The sequence below is a fragment of the Medicago sativa genome, chromosome 5, assembly GCF_051527215.1.
Source record: "Medicago sativa cultivar Bolivia chromosome 5, Bolivia_mono, whole genome shotgun sequence".
Classification (NCBI taxonomy): Eukaryota; Viridiplantae; Streptophyta; class Magnoliopsida; order Fabales; family Fabaceae; genus Medicago; species Medicago sativa.
Window position 1 is genome coordinate 6,098,572 of NC_140753.1, and position 18,749 is coordinate 6,117,320.

Below are 18,749 nucleotides of genomic sequence, written 5' to 3' on the forward strand. Positions count from 1 at the left end.
TAATCAAGCAAATAATAGCAAATGTTAATATGATGGTTATAAAGCATAGTCCACAACATAAACAACTCATTAATCCTCATCATTCCTACCTCTTTTCTACTCTATTATGCATTCATGCCCATCTTTGGTTTTCATTAAACTCATCTGCTTCATGGCCATGATATTCTTCCTCTTGGTGCAAGTTAGCACCTTCTCCCACATCATAGTGCAAGTTAGCATCGCCTCCCTCATCATCATCTTGCTCACTAAGAACCTGCACATCATCAACATACAACAAATTTGCTTCCACCTTGGTGGTAGTCCGAGATGGGTTAGGAAATAAAAACATAATAGGCACATTAAGCTTTGAGTTGGTGATGGAGTGGTGGACGAGGTTTGATGAAATTTATAGCAATGAGGGTGTCCATGTTAAGTCTATTGTTTCCCTCAATTTGTTTGATCCCCTCATCCTCACCAAAGCCAAAATGCCTAGCTATGTATGTAATGATGCCACCACTACTATATCTCCTTTACCGGCCGGTCTAGTACCGACAAAGTCTAGGTAGTTAATCAAATAAAAGCAAGTGTTGACCGGGTGGTTGTAGAGCATTGCCCATAACATGAACAGCTCATCGGTTCTAGTGTTTCCTAGCTCGGTTCTACCCCAAATAGTGCAAGTCATTACCCTTTGAAGGTACCTAAGTACAGGGTTGTGAATGTTGCTAGCTTTATTGGCTCTAGTGACAAAGGAGCTAAGGCCGGTGATACGTTCCCAAAAGATAGCGGGTTGATAGTCAACTGGCCTAAGGCTAGGATCCCAAGAATCAAGGATATACCCCTCGTTTGCAAAACCTAAGGCATCACAAAAGTGCTGAAGAGCCATATCAAAATATTCATTAGCCTAAAGGAAACTCTATGGTTAGGGTTATCATAATTCAACCTATCTTCAGTAAAAACTATGGAACTCAAAAATTTATAGGTGAAATTCTCATAATCCCTCATAGGTTCTAACATATCAGTCCAACCTAGCCTTCCTATCAATCTATAGACATCATCTCTAAGCTCTAGCATATTCAAAGTAGGAGAATCAGGATATCGATAAGAATGCAAGGGTTTAGAGATTAGAATTTTATACCTATCCCTTTGCTTGTCGTCTTTGAACTTGATCCCATGATTCTTCACTTGTGCTTGCTTCTTTGAGGGAGGTCCTCCTTGAGACCTTGTTGGTTCCTTACCACTTCTTCTTGAAGCCATTAGACCTTGACCTTAGGTTGTCTTTGTGTGGTTTGGTTGAAGGTTAGGGTTTTGGAAGATTTGTGGTGGAAAGGATTGGTTTAGGGATGGGGTTGATGTTTGAGTAAGGTTTATGAGTTTGATGATGAAGATTGGTGAAGAAAATGGGTTAGGGTTTAATGGTGTATGAATTTGGTGTTTGGTTGGATGAAGGTTGGTTTTGATTGGTGGTTAAGTTTGGAATGATGAATTGGGATAATTTGGTTAAGAATTTGTTGGATTTGGTGGAGTTATGGAGGTTTGGAGGTTGGGGGTTAATGGAGTTTTTAGAGAGAAGTGAGTGAATGGGGAAGGAGAAGAATTTTTTTGAAGGTATGTGGTGCAGAAGCTTGGCACGGGCAGTGCCAACATTGGCACGGGCAGTGCCAACATTCTGCCAGTTTTTTGGTTTTAGGTGGTTTTGGGTTGGCACGGCCGTGCCAACCTTAGCACGGGCCGTGCCAACATTCTGGTCACGGGGGCTTCAAAATTTCCAGTTTTTCTTGAATCATACTTGGACAATTACCTACAAAACAACTTAAAACAAAGAAAAACAAACAAAACAAAAGCAATTAAATGCATGGGTTGCCTCCCACGAAGCGCTCGTTTAATGTCATTAGCTTGACGATCAAAAGGTTTCTCTATCCGATACCTAATCTCTCACTAAGGGACAATGGCTTCAAACTAATATTCTCCCCCAAATCACATGTTGTTCTTTCTATAGTCTTGGATCCTATGTCACATGGTATGGGAAAACTCTCGGGATCCTTAAGTTTAGATGACAATTTGCTTTGAATGATTGCAATAGATTTCCTAAACTGCTCATCTAACTTGGACTCATCAAACCCTTGTGGGAAATGAATTTTTGGCTCATATGGTGGTGATATGTGAGGCTTTCCACTTTCTACTACAACTTTCTCACTTTGTGGCTTTTCACTCTCTACCTCAACCTCAATTTTCTTGGTTTCCACAACGGGGTCTTCTAATTGCTTACCATCCCTAGGTGTAATAGCATTTATTGGGCTTTCGGGGTTGGTTTCAGTTTGACTCGGGAAGACTCCGGAGGGTTGTGGGTAAGAGGTTACTTGTTGGGCTACTTGAGGGATTTGAGTCTCAAGCATTTTGTTGTGAGTAGAAAGAGAATCCACTTTTGCGGAAAGCCTATTGAGAGAGTCATTCAAAACTCCAGCTTTGACTTTAAACTCTTGGTTATGCCTAATGTTATCTAATTCAAAATTTTCTATCAAAAGTTCCAAGTTGGATTTTTGAGAGACTCTTTGGTTGTTTGCAAAACCGGGTGGTGATGTTTGTTGTCCAAAAAGATTTTGAGGGTTTTGAAAAAAAAATTGACTATTCCTAAACCCATAGTTTACCTGCTCGGGACTTCTAACAACACTACCTAGTTGACATTCAACACCAGTGTGACCAAAAATTTCATAAGCTTTACAAGGTGGTGAAAGGGGAGAAAAGGTCCATTGATAAAGGTTTTGAGCCATGCCTGAAATCAAAACAGTTAGAGATAGAATAGAAAAAGAGAAAGAGAGAGAGAGAGAGATAGAGAGAGAGAGAGAGAGAGAGAAAGATATTTTTTTTTTATAAATATATATATATTTGAAACAAATATAAAACGAAAATAGAATAAAATAGAATAAAGTAAAGATTTTTTTTTTGTTTTTGAAAAACAATAAAATAAAATAAAATAAAACAACGAAAAAGATTTTTTTTTTTTTTTAGTCTAATCACTATTAAAAAGTTAATCAAATTACAACAACCCCCCGGCAACGGCAGCCAAAAACTTGATAGGCCAAACCGCAAGTGCACGGTCTATCGAAGTAATAGTAGTAAAAGAGTATCGTTCCGCTAGGGAGTTATGAATTCGATTAACTTTTAGAGAATGATTAGAAAAGAAGAAAGCTTATAAAAAGGGAGGTTTAATTGCTGAATTAAATAACAATAATAATAATAAAAGAGCCTTGGGATTATTGGTTCATCATAACAACGAATCTTTTCACAAGCAAGCCTTAAACTTATAATTATGCGTTAATCCTAATTTCTAAGGACAAGTTTCTCTTTAGCATATCACAGCTTCTCTCGAAGTCAGTGAGTGTATCCCTCCAACAACCACACCTATTCTCATGGGTGATTGCCTTTGGGACCCTTGAAGATCGAAACTTTATGTGTCCCAAGGTTTGCTAGACTATTCTCATGTTTCGCAAACCTTGTCTAAATTCACTTGTTCGGATATCAAAGCTCCGCGTTCGCTTTATGAATTGATATCTGTGATGATGAATTAACCATTATCAAACCCTCCGCGTTCGCTTCCACAATTTGATAATAATTAATTCATGTTAAAACGGTGAATTCAGATAAGAAATTAAGGTAACATATAATTAGGGTTTAAGGCTTGGCTTGATCCGGATTACGTCATTAGACTTTTCCAACAATCCCAAGACAAAGAAGTCTACTCACTAACGTTCATTGTAGACATGGGGGAAGAAGAGAGAAAGCAATAAAGTAAAAGAACAATAATATAAAAGTGAACTTTTATTCCAAGAACAAAAGATGAATGTTTATGATGGAGTGCTACTCTATTTATAGCTTTACAATTGACTTAGAAACTAAGCTACTATAAGGGCAAAACAGTAAAGCTGCAACGGAGTAACTTGGGCTTGAAGAAAAGCAGCAAAAGTGGTCCTGGAGGGTGGCACGGCCGTGCCACATGTTGGCACGGGCCGTGCCAAGCTTCTGACTTGGTAGAGACATATTTTTGTCTCGTATCTTCGTATTCTTGTATTGTATTTGCTCCAGTCCTCTTTGTTTTGCTCCAAGACACCTTCCACCATATATTTGTTCCTAAAATATAATAAAATGCAATTTGAAGTAAAAGATTCAAAAAGGAAATAATATTAAAATAAAATAAAACCAAATCTAAATAAAACGATACTAAATAATGCAATAAAATAGACTATTCTATGACTCATCACCAAACAGACTTGGTACCAAATGCTACTGAAATCACGTCAAAATATCAATAACAACGAGAATTACGAAAAAATTGGTGAGCGTTGTCAAACTAGAGATTTACCCGAGGTACAGGCAGATAGCCCTTAGTTTCAATTCCCTTTTATCAATCAATTATGCCGAGAAAATAAAATTGTCTCTTAACCATATATTCCTTAAATGCTCTAGTATAGTGTTAAGTACGGTGTTTTAGGGTTTTTTTTACTACTAGTCTAGGAAATACATGTAAATAAAGATAAACGAAAGAAGGCAAGGGGAAACAATAGCATAAATATCTTGTATGTTGATTCATTATGTGTCTATAAAATTATACAAGATGATTATTTATAGGTAAAACTATTATCATTGGCCAAATCAACATGGTCTACGGTGTTTAGCCTTGCTCCGATATTTGCATAGATAGTGCGTTAATTTTTTCCCTCATTAAGGGGGTGTGTGGCCCCCAAGTTGGGCTGACAATTTTCCTTCTATCGCCATGATATGTAAACAAGCTCGAATATACGCAACCTCCCATGAAATATGTTTTGTTTCTCGCCGCTCCTCCCATAAATATGGTGTGTGAGATTTGACTAGGTCCAATATCTTCAAGATCCACGTATTCTTCAGTAGACTCGAGGAAGAACCGGTTGGCCCTTGTTTAGTTGTAATAATGCTTGACTAGCATTCTATCAGCTGAGGAAAAACCCACTTATCTTTAAATTGCCTATATGAAAACTTCGGCTAACATGATAATTGTTTTTAGGTGTAAATGCATAGCAATCATCATCTATAGAAAATATTGGTTTTTAGTTTTGACAAATTTATAAATGGTGTTAAGTTGACAAGATAGGTTTGTATCAATTTTTTGAGAACCTAAGGAGGTTGTTGCCAACTTCAAAATTAGAGGGGATGTTTAACATATTAATGAATGCATTAAACAAAGTTAAGTTGATAAAGGGGACTTCATCTATTTTAATAGACTTTAAAAGATGTTAGTGTAATTTAGCCTTAAAATTAAGCTTTAAAGTTTGAAGGCAGAAGACGCAAAGAGTAGGAAGTAAAATTATAAAAGTTTAATATATTTGATTTTTTATTACAAGAGGGTCGAAGCCAAAAAGCTTAGTATTTTCTTTGATATTGTGGGTGTGTAGTGGAGATTTGAAATGAACATTTTCTTTGGTTTATAAATATCTATTTAATGTTGCTAATTTCATAAATGCATGCACTTGTATTTATTTACTCCAAAGTTATAGTATTGAAAACTTCTGTTGGAATGAAAATAAGCTTGAGTTCCATTATTTGGATACTCATTAAAAGGATGAAATGAAATGGAGCTCAAAGGCGTGTATTCCATCCCACACCACTCTTTCTCTTCTTTAAATTTTCATTCCTCTTGATTTTAAGGGTATTCAATTGAATCGACCATTATAATAAGAAAATTACCCTTTTAACCTTTATTCTATTTTATCATGTATAATAATTTTTCGTCTTTCTCTCTTCAAATACACCTTTCTTCTACGTGTTTCTATTTTGTTGCTCTAAGGTCTGTAGTATTCTTTGGGTTGTTGTCTTGTATGTTTTGTTTATGTTCTGTTTTTTATGAATTATATTTGCAATCTTCATTTTTTAACCACCAAACCAAATAGTTACAATAGAGCAACCACTGCAAAAGGCAAAATGAACAAAAAGAGATTATCGAGGCGTTTGTTTTAGATTTTTTTCCATAAAATATATATATTTTTATAAAAAAACCACTTTTGCCATTTTTAAGTGTTTGTTTAAAAAATAACTTTATCAAAATAATCATTTTTTACTCTAAAGTGAAATGCTATTAAGATTAGATTTTCCATTTTTTTTTTTCAGAAACAAGAAGATAACACATGAACTAGTTTAAAAGGCTTGGATGAGACTGTCTTAGATCTGGTAGTGTAACCACCTATTCTTGCTGATTTTTTTTTGCTTTCTGAATCTTCTTCTGTGTTGATATATGGGTGACAAGTTGAAACCCTGAAGCTTCAATGTTGTTATGATCCATTATAGCAAGTTGAAAATCAATTGTTCTTCATTGTACATTCTTCTAACTAGTTCAACTTCTTGTTGCTTCATTAATTCTTCATCGATTTCTACAAGATTATCCCCTGATTCTTTAATAAAATGTATGTCATTCTGAATTCACTGTGATGTAATATGTTTTTGGCTTGAGTCTTGTCCTTCCACTTATGTGTTAAATTGGGTTGCCTCAACATATTCAATAGTATGTGAACTAATGTTGATGTCCTCATCAACATTTTGAAATTATATGTGCTCTATTACGAGTTAGATACCTGGTTACAACATGAATGATCTTGTTTTGTTTTGCATCCTTCTTAAACTGATTTTTTAGAAGCACATTCTTCTCCCCATTATTCACAATAATGTCAATTTGAATAGGTTCCTTTGATGTACAAGCATCTAAATCAACAATGACATGCTCCTTAGACGATTTCATTTTATTGCCTTTTGTTTGAATAAATCATTTTAAAGGCTTTTTGCCTTGTTTCCTTCTAGTATTTCCATTACGATCAGATTTCACACCTTCATCAGGTTTCACATTTATACATTTATCAACATTATGACCAATGTTCTTGCAGAAAGAGCCAAAATCAGGTGTAGCTTCATATTCTAAATCCACACAAAAGGCAAAACATTTCCTCTCTACAAGGATTTTATACTTAAGATCATTAGTGAGGTCAATGTCAACTAGTACCCTAACAAAATGACCAAAATTATGTTCATGAATATACTTACTAGCAACATCATCAACATAAATAGGACTTCCCACACTACTCACAATAAAAAATAATTTTTTTATGCCAATATTCTTGAGCTAAACCATAAATATGTACCCAAACTTGTGCAGATGTATTCTTCTGAAGACTAGGATTGAAATATTTCATCCAAGCAAAGATCTTTAATAAGTCGGTTTTAGAGTCCAGGAACCACTGATGTAACGCCCCACATACCAATGTTTTTCCATATAGGCTTCATCTTTTCTTTCAGTCTAACCACAATTAAGGGATTGAAAACCTTTGGCCAAACAATTCGAGCGTGTAAATTATTCTTACAAGCTTCCAACCCTAACAAAGATTCTTCCTCTGGAACTGTGATTGAAATTCTACCACCCTTCACCGTGGGTGTAGGTAAATGATTTAATGATATATCACATACATTGATTAAGGCATTGACAAATGATTTATGAGCTTTGAGTATGGGTTTTGGTTTGCTTTTTGGCGCGGTTGTTTATGGATTTGAGTTCTCCAAAAACTTCCAAGGGATAAATAAGAGTTTGTTGGTCATAATTGAAAGGATTAATGGGTCGAATAAGGTTTGGGAAAATGGTTTAGTTAAAAGCTAAGTGTGCTGGGCCGGTGATGCTTTTATGTCGTTATAGTGGGAGGCTCGGTTGTGGATCAATGATGGTTTGAGTTGGAGGTCAGTGCTTGTTTAAGTTAAAGGTCTAAACCGATGATACGAGTGAGTCGATTGTTGCTTGGTTATCGTTTGGGTTGGTGGTTTGTAAGGGTTCTAGGGGTGGTCTGGGTCGGTGATGGTTCAGAAGGATGGTTCAATTATGGTTTGGGTAAGGTATGAGTTGGTGACATGCAAAGGTCAGAAGTGTGGTGATGGGTGTTTCAGCTCATCGAAGATGGTGACATACAACGTGATAGTCGCCGGAGCACATCTTTGATTTCTTTTTCTCTTGCTTCATTTTAGTAGTAAACAAACACAAATAACTTCAGATTTTTTTAACACAAAACCTATTTTTTAAAAGCTAAAAGGCTTAATTGCATGTTTGGTCCCTTATGTTTATTTTAGTTTTCAAGTTGGTCCCTTACGTTTTGAAAGTTTCAAGTTGGTCCTTTACGTTTTAAAAGTTTTCAAGTTGGTCCCTTACGTTTTGAAAGTTTCAAGTTAGTCCCTTATGTTTATTTTAGTTTTCAAGTCAGTCCAAAACATAAGGGACCAACTTGAAAACTAAAATAAACATAAGGGACCAACTTGAAAACTAAAATAAACATAATGGACTAACTTATTCCAACATGAGCAACGTTTTGGACCAACTTGAAACTTTTAAAACGTAAGGGACCAACTTGAAACTTTCAAAACGTAAGGGACCAACTTGAAAACTAAAATAAACATAAGGGACCAAACATGCAATTAAGCCAAGCTAAAACAAACACGTCCTATGCAAGATACAAAATTTTGACCATTTTAATAAAAAACAATTTTTTTTTTTCAAAAGAAAACATAATTTAATTATTTATAACAATGAATTGTAAATAAGGGTAAAAATGAAATAAAAAATTATAATGTATCTGTTGCGAATTCGATGAAAAACTCACACCAATAACAACTTGATGTGTGGAGCAAGGGATAATTAAGCAACCAAAATCAAAGTGTATGGAACAATTATAATCACAAGCCAAAAGTAGAAAACAACAGCGAGAGAAAAGGAAGAGAGAACACAAAGAATTTGTTGACCCAGTTCGGTCCAAATTGACATAGTCTGGGGGAGAGAGCAGCCCTCCGTTCCACTATATGATGAGTAACGTTACAAAGAGACATCAATGGGTTACAAGAATAAGTCTCCCGCCTAATTCTACCCAAATCCCAGCCTCTTCCCGTAACCAAGAGACTCAATCCTAATAGTGTTTCCCAAGGTGAATCAACCCTCAAAACCTAGTGTTTGTTCCAAAGAGACAAACTCTACACAAACCCTAGTTTTGTTGTTGCCTTTCTAAACCCTTGTTTCAGCCCCCTCTATCTCAAGGTTTACACTGATACAATGCCTATATTTATAGTAAAAGTAACTCCCATAAAATTGTACCAAATCTGGCCCAAAAAATAAGTTTCTGAAAAATAACAGCACGCAAAATCGAGCCCCGTTTTTCCAAAATCGGCCTCCGATTTTTACAGCAGCAACAGCTTCCAACATGCGTCCAAAATCGGGCCCCGATTTCCAAAATCGGCCACCGATTTTCCCAGTTCCAGCAAACATGATTTTGGCCTCCAAACTCCAATTTTGAGTCACTTTCACAACAATCTCCACCTTGATTTCAAATTAGTGATGATGCCCATTTAACACCAACACCTTGCTGCTCTTTCCCTTGCTTCCCACTACACCAAGTAGCTCCACAAGTTTACACCCTAATCCCTTCAGCCATCGGAATGTCTTCCGCCTTCTCGAAGGTACTTGCAGTCCAACTACGCTAGGAATTTTAGGTAATTCCACAAGCCTTTACCTCAACCTCTTCAGCCATCGAAACGTCTTCCGTCTTCTCGAAGAGTCCTTGCAGTCTAACTACACTAGGAGTTTTAGGTAGTTCCACAAGCATTCACCATGACATCTTCAACACAGGACATCTCCCGCTTCCTTGAAGGTCTCCTTGCATCCAATCACCCTTGGCCTTTTTTTAGAGTAATCCTGCAAGTCGTGCTATACATTCTTCAACCTTATGAAGAAATCCCTTGCTCACCATAGAGCATAGCACCCAAGGTCCTCCATAGTCGTACCATTACCGGTGTGTTCAACCCCACCTCACGCTGAGCGTACTCTACCTCAACTAGCAAATGCGTACATCCCACTATGTCTTCAACCTTGAAACTCCACCTCAACAGGTAGATCATGAGTATTGTTGCCTTTGCCTCTCCAGACTGATCATGAGTACTCTTACCACCGCCTCTCCAGGCTGATGTTGAGTGTTTAACGTCTCTCTAGACGATCACCGCTCCACTAGGCATCAATCTCAAGGTGACCAACATCACCTTCTTCATCCTCCAAACAACACCACACCATCAGAGCACCTGCTTCCTCATAACCCTCAGAGACAATTTGTGCGGAGTTACCATTAATCTCCGGACAATCTTTCATGAAGTGACCCTCCTTGTGACAGTTAAAGCATTCAGACTTTGACTTCTTACCACTCTTTCTCCGGTTACATCTACCTCCACCATTCCCTCTTGAGACACTTAGGCCTTCACCGTTTTCATGAATTCTCAAGTCCTTGGACTTGGTTAACTCCTTGGTTCTCAAAGCCGCTTGAACTTCTTCCAAGGTAACAGTGCCTTCTTTGCCATAGAGCATGGTATCTTCGAACGATTCAAAAGATTTCGGTAGAGCACACAACAAGAGTATAGCTTTATCTTCATCCTCAAGTTGCACCTCAATATTCTCCAAGTCATCAAGGATTTTGTTGAACTCCGCAAGTTGCTCCATGATGGCCTTTGACTCCACCATCTTGAATGAGTAGAGTTGTTGCTTTAGGAATTGCCGATGAGCCAAAGACTTTGTCATATACAAAGATTCCAACTTTGCCCACATTGATGCCGCGGTTGGTTCCTTTGCTACTTCTCTCAAAACTTTATTCCCGAGGCACAAGACAATGGCACTCCTGGCCTTGTCCACCATCTCGGTCTTCTCCGCTCGTGACATGGTGACCGGTAACGAACCTTCACCCTTCAAAGCTTTCTCACACTTTTGTTGTATTAACACCGCTTCCATCTTTACCTTCCATAACCCAAAATCGTTATCTCCGGTAAACTTCTCAATATCCCACTTCGAACCCATGGTACTTGATTATCCTTTGACCCTTGCCCCACGGTGGGCGCCAATTGTTGCGAATTCGATGAAAAACTCACAACAATAACAACTTGATGTGTGGAGCAAGGGATAATTAAGCAACCAAAATCAAAGTGTATGGAACAATTATAATCACAAGCCAAAAGTAGAAAACAACAGCGAGAGAAAAGGAAGAGAGAACACAAAGAATTTGTTGACCCAGTTCGGTCCAAATTGACCTAGTCTGGGGAAGAGAGCAGACCTCCGTTCCACTATATGATGAGTAACGTTACAAAGAGATATCAATGGGTTACAAGAATAAGTCTCCCGCCTAATTCTACCCAAATCCCAGCCTCTTCTCGTAACCAAGAGACTCAATCCTAATAGTGTTTCCCAAGGTGAATCAACCCTCAAAACCTAGTGTTTGTTCCAAAGAGACAAACTCTACACAAACCCTAGTTTTGTTGTTGCCTTTCTAAACCCTTGTTTCAGCCCCCTCTATCTCAAGATTTACACTGATACAATGCCTATATTTATAGTAAAAGTAACTCCCATAAAATTGTACCAAATCTGGCCCAAAAAATAAGTTTCTGAAAAATAACAGCACGCAAAATCGGGCCCCGATTTTCCAAAATCGGCCGCCGATTTTTACAGCAGCAACAGCTTCCAACATGCGTCCAAAATCGGGCCCCGATTTCCAAAATCGGCCACCGATTTTCCCAGTTCCAGCAAACATGATTTTGGCCTCCAAACTCCAATTTTGAGTCACTTTCACAACAATCTCCACCTTGACTCCAAATTAGTGATGATGCCCATTTAACACCAACACCTTGCTGCTCTTTCCCTTGCTTCCCACTACACCAAGTAGCTCCACAAGTTTACACCCTAATCCCTTCAGCCATCGGAATGTCTTCCGCCTTCTCGAAGGTACTTGCAGTCCAACTACGCTAGGAATTTTAGGTAGTTCCACAAGCCTTTACCTCAACCTCTTCAGCCATCGAAACGTCTTCCGTCTTCTCGAAGAGTCCTTGCAGTCCAACTACACTAGGAGTTTTAGGTAGTTCCACAAGCATTCACCATGACACCTTCAACACAGGACATCTCCCGCTTCCTTGAAGGTCTCCTTGCATCCAATCACCCTTGGCCTTTTTTTAGAGTAATCTCGCAAGTCGTGCTATACATTCTTCAACCTTATGAAGAAATCCCTTGCTCACCATAGAGCATAGCACCCAAGGTCCTCCATAGTCGTACCATTACCGGTGTGTTCAACTCTACCTCACGCTGAGCGTACTCTACCTAAACTAGCAAATGCGTACATCCCACTATGTCTTCAACCTTGAAACTCCACCTCAACAGGTAGATCATGAGTATTGTTGCCTCCGCCTCTGAAGACTGATCATGAGTATTCTTACCACCGCCTCTCCAGGCTGATGTTGAGTGTTTAACGTCTCTCTAGACGATCACCGCTCCACTAGGCATCAATCTCAAGGTGACCAACATCACCTTCTTCATCCTCCAAACAACACCACACCATCAGAGCACCTGCTTCCTCATAACCCTCAGAGACAATTTGTGCGGAGTTACCATTAATCTCCGGACAATCTTTCATGAAGTGACCCTCCTTGTGACAGTTAAAGCATTCAGACTTTGACTTCTTACCACTCTTTCTCCGGTTACATCTACCTCCACCATTCCCTCTTGAGACACTTAGGCCTTCACCGTTTTCATGAATTCTCAAGTCCTTGGACTTGGTTAACTCCTTGGTTCTCAAAGCCGCTTGAACTTCTTCCAAGGTAACAGTGCCTTTTTTGCCATAGAGCATGGTATCTTCGAACGATTCAAAAGATTTCGGTAGAGCACACAACAAGAGTATAGCTTTATCTTCATCCTCAAGTTGCACCTCAATATTCTCCAAGTCATCAAGGATTTTGTTGAACTCCGTAAGTTGCTCCATGATGGCCTTTGACTCCACCATCTTGAATGAGTAGAGTTGTTGCTTTAGGAATTGCCGATGAGCCAAAGACTTTGTCATATACAAAGATTCCAACTTTGCCCACATTGATGCCGCGGTTGGTTCCTTTGCTACTTCTCTCAAAACATTATCCCCGAGGCACAAGACAATGGCACTCCTGGCCTTGTCCACCATCTCGGTCTTCTCCGCTCGTGACATGGTGACCGGTAACGAACCTTCACCCTTCAAAGCTTTCTCACACTTTTGTTGTATTAACACCGCTTCCATCTTTACCTTCCATAACCCAAAATCGTTATCTCCGGTAAACTTCTCAATATCCCACTTCGAACCCATGGTACTTGATTATCCTTTGACCCTTGCCCCACGGTGGGCGCCAATTGTTGCGAATTCGATGAAAAACTCACAACAATAACAACTTGATGTGTGGAGCAAGGGATAATTAAGCAACCAAAATCAAAGTGTATGGAACAATTATAATCACAAGCCAAAAGTAGAAAACAACAGCGAGAGAAAAGGAAGAGAGAACACAAAGAATTTGTTGACCCAGTTCGGTCCAAATTGACCTAGTCTGGGGAAGAGAGCAGACCTCCGTTCCACTATATGATGAGTAACGTTACAAAGAGATATCAATGGGTTACAAGAATAAGTCTCCCGCCTAATTCTACCCAAATCCCAGCCTCTTCTCGTAACCAAGAGACTCAATCCTAATAGTGTTTCCCAAGGTGAATCAACCCTCAAAACCTAGTGTTTGTTCCAAAGAGACAAACTCTACACAAACCCTAGTTTTGTTGTTGCCTTTCTAAACCCTTGTTTCAGCCCCCTCTATCTCAAGATTTACACTGATACAATGCCTATATTTATAGTAAAAGTAACTCCCATAAAATTGTACCAAATCTGGCCCAAAAAATAAGTTTCTGAAAAATAACAGCACGCAAAATCGGGCCCCGATTTTCCAAAATCGGCCGCCGATTTTTACAGCAGCAACAGCTTCCAACATGCGTCCAAAATCGGGCCCCGATTTCCAAAATCGGCCACCGATTTTCCCAGTTCCAGCAAACATGATTTTGGCCTCCAAACTCCAATTTTGAGTCACTTTCACAACAATCTCCACCTTGACTCCAAATTAGTGATGATGCCCATTTAACACCAACACCTTGCTGCTCTTTCCCTTGCTTCCCACTACACCAAGTAGCTCCACAAGTTTACACCCTAATCCCTTCAGCCATCGGAATGTCTTCCGCCTTCTCGAAGGTACTTGCAGTCCAACTACGCTAGGAATTTTAGGTAGTTCCACAAGCCTTTACCTCAACCTCTTCAGCCATCGAAACGTCTTCCGTCTTCTCGAAGAGTCCTTGCAGTCCAACTACACTAGGAGTTTTAGGTAGTTCCACAAGCATTCACCATGACACCTTCAACACAGGACATCTCCCGCTTCCTTGAAGGTCTCCTTGCATCCAATCACCCTTGGCCTTTTTTTAGAGTAATCCCGCAAGTCGTGCTATACATTCTTCAACCTTATGAAGAAATCCCTTGCTCACCATAGAGCATAGCACCCAAGGTCCTCCATAGTCGTACCATTACCGGTGTGTTCAACTCCACCTCACGCTGAGCGTACTCTACCTAAACTAGCAAATGCGTACATCCCACTATGTCTTCAACCTTGAAACTCCACCTCAACAGGTAGATCATGAGTATTGTTGCCTCCGCCTCTCCAGACTGATCATGAGTATTCTTACCACCGCCTCTCCAGGCTGATGTTGAGTGTTTAACGTCTCTCTAGACGATCACCGCTCCACTAGGCATCAATCTCAAGGTGACCAACATCACCTTCTTCATCCTCCAAACAACACCACACCATCAGAGCACCTGCTTCCTCATAACCCTCAGAGACAATTTGTGCGGAGTTACCACTAATCTCCGGACAATCTTTCATGAAGTGACCCTCCTTGTGACAGTCAAAGCATTCAGACTTTGACTTCTTACCACTCTTTCTCCGGTTACATCTACCTCCACCATTCCCTCTTGAGACACTTAGGCCTTCACCGTTTTCATGAATTCTCAAGTCCTTGGACTTGGTTAACTCCTTGGTTCTCAAAGCCGCTTGAACTTCTTCCAAGGTAACAGTGCCTTCTTTGCCATAGAGCATGGTATCTTCGAACGATTCAAAAGATTTCGGTAGAGCACACAACAAGAGTATAGCTTTATCTTCATCCTCAAGTTGCACCTCAATATTCTCCAAGTCATCAAGGATTTTGTTGAACTCCGTAAGTTGCTCCATGATGGCCTTTGACTCCACCATCTTGAATGAGTAGAGTTGTTGCTTTAGGAATTGCCGATGAGCCAAAGACTTTGTCATATACAAAGATTCCAACTTTGCCCACATTGATGCCGTGGTTGGTTCCTTTGCTACTTCTCTCAAAACTTTATCCCCGAGGCACAAGACAATGGCACTCCTGGCCTTGTCCACCATCTCGGTCTTCTCCGCTCGTGACATGGTGACCGGTAACGAACCTTCACCCTTCAAAGCTTTCTCACACTTTTGTTGTATTAACACCGCTTCCATCTTTACCTTCCATAACCCAAAATCGTTATCTCCGGTAAACTTCTCAATATCCCACTTCGAACCCATGGTACTTGATTATCCTTTGACCCTTGCCCCACGGTGGGCGCCAATTGTTGCGAATTCGATGAAAAACTCACACCAATAACAACTTGATGTGTGGAGCAAGGGATAATTAAGCAACCAAAATCAAAGTGTATGAACAATTATAATCACAAGCCAAAAGTAGAAAACAACAGCGAGAGAAAAGGAAGAGAGAACACAAAGAATTTGTTGACCCAGTTCGGTCCAAATTGACCTAGTCTGGGGGAGAGAGCAGCCCTCCGTTCCACTATATGATGAGTAACGTTACAAAGAGATATCAATGGGTTACAAGAATAAGTCTCCCGCATAATTCTACCCAAATCCCAGCCTCTTCCCGTAACCAAGAGACTCAATCCTAATAGTGTTTCCCAAGGTGAATCAACCCTCAAAACCTAGTGTTTGTTCCAAAAAGACAAACTCTACACAAACCCTAGTTTTGTTGTTGCCTTTCTAAACCCTTGTTTCAGCCCCCTCTATCTCAAGGTTTACACTAATACAATGCCTATATTTATAGTAAAAGTAACTCCCATAAAATTGTACCAAATCTGGCCCAAAAAATAAGTTTCTGAAAAATAACAGCACGCAAAATCGGGCCCCGATTTTCCAAAATCGGCCGCCGATTTTTACAGCAGCAACAGCTTCCAACATGCGTCCAAAATCGGGCCCCGATTTCCAAAATCGGCCACCGATTTTCCCAGTTCCAGCAAACATGATTTTGGCCTCCAAACTCCAATTTTGAGTCACTTTCACAACAATCTCCACCTTGACTCCAAATTAGTGATGATGCCCATTTAACACCAACACCTTGCTGCTCTTTCCCTTGCTTCCCACTACACCAAGTAGCTCCACAAGTTTACACCCTAATCCCTTCAGCCATCGGAATGTCTTCCGCCTTCTCGAAGATACTTGCAGTCCAACTACGCTAGGAATTTTAGGTAGTTCCACAAGCCTTTACCTCAACCTCTTCAGCCATCGAAACGTCTTCCGTCTTCTCGAAGAGTCCTTGCAGTCTAACTACACTAGGAGTTTTAGGTAGTTCCACAAGCATTCACCATGACATCTTCAACACAGGACATCTCCCGCTTCCTTGAAGGTCTCCTTGCATCCAATCACCCTTGGCCTTTTTTTAGAGTAATCCCGCAAGTCGTGCTATACATTCTTCAACCTTATGAAGAAATCCCTTGCTCACCATAGAGCATAGCACCCAAGGTCCTCCATAGTCGTACCATTACCGGTGTGTTCAACTCTACCTCACGCTGAGCGTACTCTACCTCAACTAGCAAATGCGTACATCCCACTATGTCTTCAACCTTGAAACTCCACCTCAACAGGTAGATCATGAGTATTGTTGCCTCCGCCTCTCCAGACTGATCATGAGTATTCTTACCACCGCCTCTCCAGGCTGATGTTGAGTGTTTAACGTCTCTCTAGACGATCATCGCTCCACTAGGCATCAATCTCAAGGTGACCAACATCACCTTCTTCATCCTCCAAACAACACCACACCATCAGAGCACCTGCATCCTCATAACCCTCATAGACAATTTGTGCGGAGTTACCATTAATCTCCGGACAATCTTTCATGAAGTGACCCTCCTTGTGACAGTTAAAGCATTCAGACTTTGACTTCTTACCACTCTTTCTCCGGTTACATCTACCTCCACCATTCCCTCTTGAGACACTTAGGCCTTCACCGTTTTCATGAATTCTCAAGTCCTTGGACTTGGTTAACTCCTTGGTTCTCAAAGCCGCTTGAACTTCTTCCAAGGTAACAGTGCCTTCTTTGCCATAGAGCATGGTATCTTCGAACGATTCAAAAGATTTCGGTAGAGCACACAACAAGAGTATAGCTTTATCTTCATCCTCAAGTTGCACCTCAATATTCTCCAAGTCATCAAGGATTTTGTTGAACTCCGTAAGTTGCTCCATGATGGCCTTTGACTCCACCATCTTGAATGAGTAGAGTTGTTGCTTTAGGAATTGCCGATGAGCCAAAGACTTTGTCATATACAAAGATTCCAACTTTGCCCACATTGATGCCGCGGTTGGTTCCTTTGCTACTTCTCTCAAAACTTTATCCCCGAGGCACAAGACAATGGCACTCCTGGCCTTGTCCACCATCTCGGTCTTCTCCGCTCGTGACATGGTGACCGGTAACGAACCTTCACCCTTCAAAGCTTTCTCACACTTTTGTTGTATTAACACCGCTTCCATCTTTACCTTCCATAACCCAAAATCGTTATCTCCGGTAAACTTCTCAATATCCCACTTCGAACCCATGGTACTTGATTATCCTTTGACCCTTGCCCCACGGTGGGCGCCAATTGTTGCGAATTCGATGAAAAACTCACACCAATAACAACTTGATGTGTGGAGCAAGGGATAATTAAGCAACCAAAATCAAAGTGTATGAACAATTATAATCACAAGCCAAAAGTAGAAAACAACAGCGAGAGAAAAGGAAGAGAGAACACAAAGAATTTGTTGACCCAGTTCGGTCCAAATTGACCTAGTCTGGGGGAGAGAGCAGCCCTCCGTTCCACTATATGATGAGTAACGTTACAAAGAGATATCAATGGGTTACAAGAATAAGTCTCCCGCCTAATTCTACCCAAATCCCAGCCTCTTCCCGTAACCAAGAGACTCAATCCTAATAGTGTTTCCCAAGGTGAATCAACCTTCAAAACCTAGTGTTTGTTCCAAAAAGACAAACTCTACACAAACCCTAGTTTTGTTGTTGCCTTTCTAAACCCTTGTTTCAGCCCCCTCTATCTCAAGGTTTACACTGATACAATGCCTATATTTATAGTAAAAGTAACTCCCATAAAATTGTACCAAATCTGGCCCAAAAAATAAGTTTCTGAAAAATAACAGCACGCAAAATCGGGCCCCGTTTTTCTAAAATCGGCCGCCGATTTTTACAGCAGCAACAGCTTCCAACATGCGTCCAAAATCGGGCCCCGATTTCCAAAATCGGCCACCGATTTTCCCAGTTCCAGCAAACATGATTTTGGCCTCCAAACTCCAATTTTGAGTCACTTTCACAACAGTATCTCATTCCGTTCACTAACCAAACAACAGAAGGGGAAATTTGTTTTGATCTATTAGAAAATATCCAAACAATAGAATGAGATTTATGTTCCATTTCATTATGTTCCATCAATCCAAACAGAGTCTTAGAAAACGAAGAAAATCCTAGTGGCTAGTTTGTGGGTATGGTGTATGAAATAGGGGAAAAAAATTCTCTTTCCTGGAGTCTCTTCGATTTTTTCTATCATTTTAAT

General features: G+C 39.9%; 1 protein-coding gene across 1 annotated transcript; it reads right to left on the reverse strand.

The window, feature by feature from the left end:
* Nucleotides 1–1,892: 1,892 nt before the first annotated feature.
* LOC146919514 (uncharacterized) lies at nucleotides 1,893–6,739 on the reverse strand. Its single transcript, XM_085711043.1, has 2 exons — nucleotides 6,576–6,739; nucleotides 1,893–2,250 (listed from the first exon to the last, which is right to left on the reverse strand). Exons 1-2 carry the CDS (start codon nucleotides 6,737–6,739, stop codon nucleotides 1,893–1,895), a joined length of 522 nt encoding a protein of 173 aa, XP_085567169.1.
* Between the last annotated feature and the right edge of the window lie 12,010 nt (nucleotides 6,740–18,749).

Excerpts from the sequence above, each read along its gene's own strand:
- LOC146919514 (XM_085711043.1), bottom strand. The coding sequence starts at position 6,739 with ATGAAATCGTCTAAGGAGCATGTCATTGTTGATTTAGATGCTTGTACA. Across the intron at positions 2,251-6,575 it reads ATCATTCATGTTGTAACCAG|GGATGGTAAGCAATTAGAAG; the intron begins GTATCTAACTCG and ends TATTACACCTAG.